At 34.3% G+C, this 11,627-nt stretch overlaps 1 protein-coding gene across 1 annotated transcript; it reads left to right on the top strand.

The window, feature by feature from the left end:
• The first annotated feature begins 260 nt into the window (after window positions 1-260).
• Window positions 261-10,752, top strand: nAChRalpha2 (nicotinic acetylcholine receptor alpha2). The gene is made up of 8 exons (XM_013314546.1): window positions 261-521; window positions 3,620-3,664; window positions 3,898-4,007; window positions 7,880-8,060; window positions 8,275-8,428; window positions 9,192-9,762; window positions 10,063-10,255; window positions 10,437-10,752. Exons 1-8 carry the CDS (start codon window positions 339-341, stop codon window positions 10,632-10,634), a joined length of 1,635 nt encoding a protein of 544 aa, XP_013170000.1. The 5' UTR covers window positions 261-338; the 3' UTR covers window positions 10,635-10,752.
• The last annotated feature ends 875 nt before the right edge of the window (window positions 10,753-11,627 follow it).

The raw sequence follows: 11,627 nt of genomic DNA, 5'->3' as shown, positions 1-11,627 counted from the left end.
AACTCATTTTAACACGTTTTAATATTAAAGGGGAATTTGAATATTACATGCTACGCTTTTGTTAGCAATTTAGCAATAAAATTTCGCTTCGGCGCAGAATGAGTCACCGAGTTGTCGCTTTTCGCCAGTCGTGGCGCCACAGTCGCCGCGTCCTCCGGGGCGGACCTGTCAAAAATATACTAAAATCTCGTAAGATCGATATAAAAACATACAAATTACTCTTAAAATTATAATATTTACTTATATTGATTGATAAAAAGTGTTAAAGTATAAATTAAATAAAGATATTTAGGTAAAAGTGCTTGATAACCTTAAAACGAGAAATTTAACTGTACGTAATGATTAAGTTATTTGTTATCGTATTATTTGCAACATGTGGTGTTATTTACGCGAATCCGGACGCAAAGAGACTGTACGATGACTTATTGAGCAATTACAACAGACTTATACGACCGGTTGACAAAAATAATAACACTGTCCTCGTTAAACTCGGTTTGCGTCTCTCTCAACTCATTGACCTGGTAAGTTGTGTTTTAATATTAAAAAAATACTTAATTCAAACCATTCAAAAACAATACCGTATAACATTATGTTGGTAGTAAACCTATACCAAAATAATTAAAATAAGATAAAATTTTGTATTTCTTTATTTTTGTTTGTAGCAAATAAACTCAAAAACTACTGGACTGATTTCAAAAATTCTTTTACTATTAGAAATCTACAGTATCACTCAGTAAAATCTATATTTATTAATATTTTTTTTAACTTCCGAGAGGACGAAGACGCGGCAAAAACCTGGTAACACACGTAGCGTCCTAGTATGTACACGTGTATGTAGGCGTTAATTTTATAATAATAAAAATTTTCATCATTTAAAAACCCACAATACATTTTATGGAACAGAGATAAACTTGTCGTTTAACAGTGGTAGACGCGTACAACATCTGTTGCATAGGTTGGCTCACTTCAAATACAACGACCACACTTAAGACAGGCGCAAAACTGGTAGCAATACCACAGTTTCATCTGATGATGCGTGTCCCGAATGTCTTAATTTAGTCTTACACTTCCCACCCTTTTAAGTAAGCAAGGGATGGGAAGGACAATTGGATGGTATGCAGGAGGGCATGCATAGGAAGGGGAAATTTCTCTTTCTGTAAGTCCAGTCGTCCGTCGATTAGAGGTAGACAACACATCTGCTATTTCTTATGTCTATGAGCACCAGTCGCTTCGCTATTTCGGCAAATTTGAGTGGCCGTTCGCTAATTTGACACTTAACACTTACTAACATGTAATTATTATCTTGCATGAATTTGAAATGGAGCTTTATTTTTACGCGGTTCTATAAGTGGCCGCTATTCTTTCGCCCCAATTGGTCAGTAGTAGATTATGCAAATGCTACAGGGATAAGTTGTTGCTTAGGGCATGCAGTAAATTGAAGGACGCTAGGGTGTTTTTTTTTTAGATTCGAAATTTATGTACTACTTACCTCTATCATAAGTTACACACACGCACACATAGACAAACATACAACTCACAACTTTAACCGAGAGGGAGAGGCCTCATTTGACGAGGCCAAATAAACTTCCTAACTGATCAGAAAACACACACAGAAACAACACATTACGTCTGATTCGGCCTGGCAGACTGAAAGTTAAATATAAAAATTATAAGTTACATCTTAAAATAAAATTAATTAGTCACCTAACTAAAGAGACAGGACTAAAGCAGATTTAGCAAGTGTAAAATAAATAACTTTCACTTACAAAGTCAGTGGCAATGTAGGGTTATTAAATTTAGTATTCACAGAACCCTCTGTGAATTTAAAACAAACCTCTTCACTAATTAAACTCTGTGTTTAACCTGCTAACGAGGTGACAGGCGTAGTGTATATTCAACTGTAAACATTTCATACTCCATGACTTTAAACATACAAATACAACTATCTATAATATAATCCTCAAACAAAACGAATAATTTTATCTGTTAAATAAACTAAAAAAAAATTGCAGTGACAGTCAGAAGAAGATTACGAATAGAATGACACATCAATCGTCAAAGTTGGTCCAGCGGGGTTAGACAAAATGCATTCGCTTTGAGGCGAGTACATGAACAAAAACTATCGATAAGTCATGTGTTCGTTAATTTTATACATTTTTTATATTCGTTATGGAATCGCTTCCAAGCGAATGCATTGTATCTTATTCCGCAGTTGATTAATCTACAGATCACAATAGTATCAACACATCTAACCCACATATGAAAAGACATACGCTCGAATATTACTCTCCTAAATTAGCCGGGTATAAATTTTGTAATTAATCCCGTTAATTTATTTGTGTAAAATATAACCTAAATAGAATTAACTCATAAATAAAATATAGCTACAATTCTTTGGAGACTTATAAAGGCAAGGCTCTTTGCATCCTATACATTACCACAAGATTACGTTGAAAGTTTCAGAGCGGTCGGATTCCGCGCATTTCTCTAACAGGTCGCCGTCGGAATGTTAAACATGGGGGCTACGAAGGGGACTCGCTAAAGTGGATAAAATGTTTTTAGTTAGACATAACGCCTTTTTATACAAACACGATTTAAAGAATTTTAATGGTGTGATTATTATCCGACATCTTTTTTTTAATCTATAATACTTATTACGTAATGTTGACGATGGAATGTCAAAGCCCTTTTGTGTTCTTCATTGTGTTAATTATTTAAATGTATCGACTTTTTCTTATTTTATTATATTTCTATGCGTATTCCGTATGTATTTGTACTCTGTATTAGTGCCATAACGTACCGTTTTATTATCTGTAAACAACTGATTATTACCAAGGTAGGTGTAAAAACTATTGGTAAATTTGGATAAAATAAATAAAATTATTGCAAGGTAGTCGGCACACAGAACAGTCTGAATCCAGCCGTCGGACTGCGAACAGTTCGCACCATGTACCAATATGTTTTTCGATTTCCGATTTACATATGTTCATTTATCCGACGTTCTTACGATGAAGGAAAACATCGTGATGCAACCTGCACATATCTGAGAAGAAAGTCAAAGATATGTGTACAATCAACCAACCCGCACTTGGCCAGCGTAGTTGACTATGGCCTAATCACCCTTAACTTAGGGTAGGCTCCGAGCCCCTCGGTTGGGACCTATAGTGAGCTGATGATTAATTGTAGTCTAAACTACTTGACCAATTTTGAAGGGTAAAGTTTCATTCGATTTGAATTGTTTCCTAAATTTCATCGGTTATGTTTTCATTTACAGATCAAATTAAAAAGCATTAAAACATATATATGACTTACCTAATAACTAGCGATAATAGAATTAAGAATAGGAAACTAAATTAATCTTTTAGTTTACCTAGAAATAAGAATATTTTTTTCGTGCAAAACATCTTAACTCGTATTTTATTCTCCCCTATTATACGACCTAATAAAAGCATTTTGATATTCAACGTACGTGACACTATTCACGATGCCTACACATTCATTTTGATGAGCTAGGAGAACCACTTGGCGTTCGGCCAAACAAAAATCGATTGTCCTGAGTAACTTTTATATCGTAATACTAGTGGAAATGGATTTTAATGTTTTATTATGTTTGTTTCAGAATTTGAAGGATCAAATTTTAACTACCAATGTGTGGTTGGAGCATGTAAGTATAAAAGTACAATTTCGTATATATTGGCAAATTTAGCAACAAGTTGGAATAATTGTTTTGTTCCATTCCAACTAATATGATTGGATTACGTTGTTTGTTGGTACAATTGCTTGAAAAACGCTCTATTTTTAGTAACAAGGTTAAAATTCTCCTCGTTTATAATATATAGTATTTCCTACTTATAAATGCGATCCTAAAGTAGACAATATATTTCATACAATTTTTAGGAATGGGAAGACCATAAATTCAAGTGGGATCCTAACGAATATGGTGGGGTCAAGGAACTCTACGTGCCATCTGAACATATCTGGTTACCTGATATCGTTTTGTATAATAAGTAAGTACTTTTGTATGTTTTTTAGTACAAGTTTCAGCGTTTTCAATCTATTAAAGCATTGAAAACAGAATCGTGAATTGTAGTCGAAGTATCTGTAATTTTTTGCCAAAGGTAGTACTTAATTTGACGACTTATTACTAATTTAATAAATTAATAAATAGATTTAATATTATAATAGAATGAATTTTATAAAAACCAAGAAAAAAAATACTGCGAAAAAAATTTATTATTTAAAAAAAAAGGAATAGAAATTAGACACAATTTTATAGAACTAGATTTGAATAGATTTTTTTTAAGAAATAAAACTCGAGGTACCAGCGTTTATGTATTTCGTGTAAATAAAAGAGTATATATTATTTGACTTAAAGATTAAAAATCAGTATGAAAAGAGTTTGCTAGGAAATAGCTGTGGGCTCGGAGTATGAATAAAAGGAATGAATAGTTCAGTGGTTTGGCACCGGTTATAACGATGGAGAGCACAAAGTGATTGCTAAGGTTACTTATGAGATGTTTAATGTCTATTGAATTTATTACAGACTTTGTTTAAGTCTGTGAAATTTGTACCAGCTGAAAATATTAAATAGACACCTTAAAGTAATATAAAAACTATAAATAAAGGTAAAATCATTTGTTAATGTTCTTATAAAAGAGATACGATACTGTTTACTACAACAATATTGTAAAAAACAAAAAAGGGAATGTTTATATACGCAAAAAAGGGCAAAGGAATTTGGGAAGTTACTTAAAAGGATATTAAATTATAAACACAATTTCTCCAATTAATTTTGTTTAAATGAATTATAGACAGTTTAATAAAAAAATCTGTAATAAATATCAATTACTTTAAAATAATATTCTCATGCATACTATTTTTAACTCGTACTGCACTATAACATGGTTACATCGAACCGAGCACTATAGTTTTCAAACAAGTTGGCCTAAACAATGCAATTTAGTAGTAAATGTTCTAGGTAACGTTCTAAGACCAAGTTAGTTGGTGTACGCGGTATGCACCAATTACTTGCCTTTCATAAGAGCAATTTGAGAACGGATGTGGAATATGGACAGAATTATATTGGACGGTTCGAGTTTACCTCACGATAGTAATTTTACTAACTAGCAATCGCCTTGTAGGAGTAAAATAATAAATGAGACAATTAAATAATTCAAACTTTCGTGAGACATTATATTAAACTGATATAAAAACGGCTAAACACTCACGTATATTCGTCCGGTGGCGGCACCGACTAGTTTCGAGCCCATCAGGGGCCCTTCATCAGGATGAGTGGTACTGGTATTATTTCGCGGACGCGGCCCGTCGACGATACAGAGACACTACATATATCTTTTTTTTAATTATAATTTAAAAAAGTATTTCTGGACCTTAGTGATCCTAATAAAACTGTCTGTTATTACCACTCTCTCACTAACTGAGGAATTAGTGATAACCATGTTTCTGTGTAGATGTTTTCCTAGTGGAAACCCGGCGTTGAAACAATTTGCTTATCAACGTCACGCAGTATCGCCCTCTTTCGTTATCATTGGTGAATAATGATGCAAGCTTGTAAGCTGACGGGAAGGTTAAACATTGGTCCTTTCTCAACTGTTACCAAGGCATATTTACGTTGTATAATTTGAACCATTTTAGTTACAAGATGCTTTGAAATTTTGTTGTATTTTATAAATTATAATATACATCTTATTAATAAAATTCTCGTGTTACTATGTTAGTTACTATACTCAATTGAACCGCTTGATCGATTTTTACGAAATTTATATGCATATTCAGCGAATCGGATACTATATATTTTTTAATCTCGCATGGACAAAGTCACGGGTGACAGCTAGTATATCAATATATATTTTTATATCATAAGGTGACAAACGAGCAAGCAGCCTCCTGAAATCGCTGAAATAGCGAAGTGACCGTTGACTGACTGAATACTAATATAAAAAGATTTGTTTATTTTTTGTATGTAACAAATAAACTCAAAAACTACTTATCCGATTTCAATTTTTATTTCGCTTTTCGAAAGCTACATTAGCAATGAGTAAAGTAGTCTGTATGTTATTGTATATTAATTTAATTTTGCGCGAAAGAATTCGCGTGCAAAATCTAGTTCTAAGTAACAGGAAATAATAACAATAGGCATAAACAGAAATAAGTACCAATATTTTTTACAATATTGTATACTGTTTTTGTGTTCAATATTAGCAGGATAATGCCAGAGGTATATTGCATCTCCGCAGCACTCTGGCTTTGCTACGGTTCTGTTATTCGAGGAAATAAGCCCTAGATAATCCTAACGTAACAATTTTGCAACACTCTGTACTATATTGTTGCACTTTAAAATGAACAGCCTTTTTTATTTCTTTCTAATCTACGTGTATCTTACTAATATAAATGCGAATATTTGTATGGATAGATTGATGCATAGATGAATGTTTTTAGAAGGTGTCAGCAGAACGGCTCAACAGAATTGGATTAAATTCGGCATATATGTAGAAAATAGTGGAACACATAGGCTACTAATTAAGTTTTATTTTTAATATTGCGTGGACGGATTCATGGCAACATCAAGTACATGTTTAAACTTCCTCTTTACACATCTCTCAAATAGAAAAAGTATTATATTGGAAAATCATGTCTATCAAATAAATGACGTAAGACCGGTGCAAAAGTTAACTGACAGAGTATATCGATAAGAAAGCGTTGAACTGCGAATGATACATCATGTTGTGTCACGACCGTCAGGCGGCTATTAATCATAACCAGGATACGAGACGCACGTGCTAATATCACGCTGAGTAGAGACTGTCGACGAGCTAGAAGAATCACGATGTATTACTAAAAGTAAAGTTTTTTCTAAGTAGTTGATAGTAGTGATAAATGAACAAGGTATGATATTTCTAGTTGAAAGGTTCCAGGTGCGTAGCTTGATGTAATGGTCAAAAAAGGGCACGGATAGAGAAACTTCCCTCGCCTATCGAATTCACCTACCCATACTTTTTTGCAAGAAAAGGGGGGAAGGACGATATCAGATATATATACGCGGATATACTTTCACTTTTTGGCTAAATAGTTGTTTGTTTTCAATTTATTAATATTACGTACATATTAAATAAAACATATGCTTTACAACATATTATAACACTTATTAGTTTCCTCATAGTTGGAAATAAATATTGTACTCAATTTAAAACTGTTTGTTGTGTTTTCCATGTATAAGGATGTTAGGAAAATTAATGACAATTTTGTTGTTTGAATAAATTAGGACTACATACAAAGTCTATTTCTTGATGTTGATCTAGAACTTAGTTTTGTTTTTGTGACTGAGTCGTTACTGTTTGCTTTGAAGAGACATTTACAGCTTCACCGGGCTTGATGTGGCCGAGCGCAGATGACGCTTAGCCTGAACCTCGTTTATGAGTAACAAGACTCGAGGGCTTCCTCAGGAGCCTCGGCTCGGGATGTTACTTCGTTATTGTCACCGAGCTTAGGTGGACGCTCCATGGAGTGACTGGTCTCAGGGGCCCCCTAGAGGGGACCTCGGCTTGGGCTGTCACTCATTACGGGTTTAGCATTCCGATTCAAGGGTGCCCGAGAGGGCCGAACCTCGGCTTGATCGGTTGCTATTAGCTGATTGCTATTAATACATCTAACATTACTACCACTTCGGAATTAGAACTTAGTATTTTTAATTTTACATTCTTAATATATCTAATAACCGCGAAATGTCGAATAGGAAATCTTTCCGTGCGTGCTATCTTCCGTCCATTAAATAAATGCAACGAATCTGCAGTGGCTTATATGATAAATTCAGATGGCTGCTCACTCGCTTGCCACTTTATAACTAAACAAATCCCAACAGCGCTGATGGAGAATACGTAGTGACAACGATGACCAAAGCCGTGCTGCATCATACGGGTAAAGTACTGTGGACTCCGCCGGCGATTTTCAAATCTTCTTGCGAAATTGATGTGCGATATTTTCCATTTGACCAACAAACATGCTTCCTGAAATTCGGTTCGTGGAGTTACGATGGAGATCAGGTCAGTTTTTATATTATCTACATATTTATATTGTATACGACGACGTTGCCGATTAATCACCACAATGCCCTATAAGTTATTAATCAAATTGGATATTATGGTTAAGTATGAACATGTAAATGTATAAAAAGAAAATTAAACTAATATTAACATTAGTAACAGTTACAACAATTAGTAACTTATGAAAAGCTCTAATTGCTGTAATGCTTTTTAGATTGACTTAAAGCATATAAACCAGAAGAAAGGTGATATGGTGGAGGTTGGTATTGATTTACGTGAATATTATCCTTCTGTGGAATGGGATATTCTTGGAGTGCCAGCTGAAAGACATGAGCGTTACTATCCTTGCTGTCAAGAACCATATCCAGGTACGTTAATTCTTAAATAGCATTATCGAAATAATATCTATATTTGACCCTGATCAAGTCTGAACACTAACATTTCGTGTCATGCGAGAAGGATTCCCTGAACTACAAGACTCTCGATATTTAATACATGAGAATAACAAACAAGCAGTTTAACTAATGTTAAATGATCTTCAAAGCCCATCTACAAAAAAAGTGTTTCTGAAATTTTTCATTTTCTTTGTAAAATACGACAGGGATGGAATTTCGCTTAAAGGAAATACTATCTAAACAAAGCAAATTAAAAACAAATAGATCAAGCAGACAGTTCAAGCGAATCAGTATTCACGCAGCGTGGCCCTTAAGTGTTCTCTGTAGCGTTAGCAAAACAAGCGTTTAACCTGTTCAAGTCGGCAGTAAAACGCAGTAATTTAGCATAGATAAGCGTCGTCGAGGCTGCGATGTAATTTACAGCCACCGAGGAGATTAGCACAGGCGCGGTATCCCGACACTCTAATGTATGGGGTATGCTCGGCTAAAAGAACGACCTACAGAATGAAATTTATGGCCATGCTTCTTTTATTTTTGATAAAATAACGTGTTGAAACAAAGGATTATGGAGCAGATTATAAGATTTGCATATCCAAACGGAAGAATTATATATTTTGTAGCATTGTGATAAGAAACAAAGATTTACAGATAGCAAAAGATGATATAAATATTTGAATTGTTCTTAAATCAAGCAATTGTTTTTATTATTGTCAATAAGGTCATTTCATTGTTTCAGATATCTTCTTTAATATAACATTGAGAAGGAAAACGTTATTCTACACTGTGAACCTTATCGTTCCCTGTGTGGGTATATCATACCTTTCCGTTCTCGTATTTTACTTACCAGCGGATTCTGGGGAAAAAATAGCATTAAGCATTTCGATTCTATTATCACAGACCATGTTCTTTTTACTGATATCAGAAATCATACCCTCCACGTCTCTAGCTCTTCCTTTATTGGGTAAATATTTATTATTCACAATGTTACTAGTTGGATTGTCAGTGGTAATCACGATAGTAATCCTAAACGTACATTATCGTAAGCCGAGTACACACAAAATGGCGCCGTGGGTTAGAAATTTCTTTATAACAAAACTACCGAAGTTGCTTCTTATGCGAGTACCAAAGGATCTGTTGAGAGATCTGGCTGCTCAAAAAATAGCTGGTAGAAGTATGAAGAAGAATAAATTCAAGAATGCTTTGGCGGCGGTGGAACAGACGAACTCGAATGCATCCAGTCCGGACTCGCTACGTCATAACATGCCCGGAGGATGTAATGGCCTGCATACTACTACTGCAACTAACAGGTATTATACATAACAACACACACAAACACACGCACACATATTTAAATCATTATGAACATTCATGTTTTAGCAATAATTATGACCAGTCAAAGGACTAGAACAAATTGCCGACGACTAAATTTAAATTGCGATAATATTTTCAATGATTTTAATTCTAAGAGCTATTAAATATCAAATTTTGAAATACATGTGACTATAAGACGTCCTGGACGACCATAAATCTATTCGATTTTTGGTGTATTAATGACGGCCTTAGGAATTGACAATCTTTATTAATCTTTTAAAATTTTATTACACTAGATTTAGTGGACTGGTCGGTGCCCTTGGAAGTTTGGGTGCGGGGTACAACGGTCTGCCGTCGGTTATGTCAGGCCTGGACGATTCCTTAAGCGATGTCGCCCCACGCAAGAAGTACCCCTTTGAACTCGAGAAGGCCATTCACAACGTCATGTTCATACAGCACCACATGCAGCGGCAGGATGAATTCAATGCGGTGAGTTGAAAAACAGTTTACACCAGAAATACCTGTTGATAGAAGAATAATTTAAGTAACATAATTAAATATTTCCTTGTATATTATATCGTTATCAATAACCTGAAGTAAATTAGCTTTTATTATTAGACAAAGAATGTTATTCTGCCATAAATTAATTTGAATATTCTATCTTAATCAGGAAGATCAAGATTGGGGCTTCGTAGCAATGGTATTGGACAGGCTGTTCCTTTGGATTTTTACCATCGCTTCGATTGTCGGCACATTCGCCATTCTCTGCGAAGCGCCATCTCTCTACGATGACACTAAACCTATTGACATGGTCCTGTCATCTGTGGCCCAGCAGCAATTTCTTCCAGTAGACAGCGGGGATTCGTAAGCCACGAATAACCTTACGATTCCGAAAACATTCAATGGAATCACAGAATCTTGAATTAATAACTTTTTAACATAACTATGAGATTTTTTACTTTTTAAAACTATAAGTTTTGGTGATTGGAAACGGATTGCTGATAGAAAAAAGAGTTTTAAGTTTAAAACTTTCAAATAAGTAGCAATTTAGTTACTTGACATAAAAAAAACTTGTTCTATAGGAACATTTGTATTTTTTTAATTTTGACATCCCTATCTACACATCTTAACCATGGGTTTCTGAGACCAATAACTCTGTATAAAAAAAACCCTGTCATTAACTTTGAAATAGAAATAAATAGATGATTTTAATGGAAATTTTGGGCTCAGAAACCCACGATTAATAAACAATAATAGTTGACCGCTTAAACACTCGATAGGAAACAAGAATTATTGTATTACTACTGTAACTTTAAATTAACTTTGCTATGAACTGCACATTAAATTTCTTATTTAGAAATTTATGAGCCAAAATGGGCTGTGAAATTACGCTATTATTGTAATTTAGATAGTATTAGTAGGTGATCGATTTCCTTAGACTTTTGTATTCAGCCAAAAAAGACAATTTATAAATTAATAATGCAAATATTTTATCTTAAATATTAGTTAACAATAGGTTCACAAAGTAGCCACATAATATGAGACGTTTGCTAAGATGCAAATTAGTACTATTCAACAATGTTCAAGTAAACTGATATAAAAACGGCTAAACACTCACGTATATACGTCCGGTGGCGGCACCGACTAGTTTCGAACCCATCGGGGGGTCCTTCATCAGGATGAGTGGTACTGATATTATTTCGCGGACGCGGCCCTCAGCTCACTGGTCCAAGTATATTCTGAATAAGGCACTTGGAACTTATTTGTCGAATATAGTGGTTGACTTCGTTTCACAGTCTTACTAATATTATCAATGTGAAATTTTAGATGGATGTTTGTTAAAAGGTATTTCCGGAACAGG

Source organism: Papilio xuthus, unplaced genomic scaffold (genome assembly GCF_000836235.2).
Source record: "Papilio xuthus unplaced genomic scaffold, Pxut_1.1 DF827461.1, whole genome shotgun sequence".
NCBI lineage: Eukaryota > Metazoa > Arthropoda > Insecta > Lepidoptera > Papilionidae > Papilio > Papilio xuthus.
This window is presented reverse-complemented; position numbering and strand designations above follow the sequence as displayed.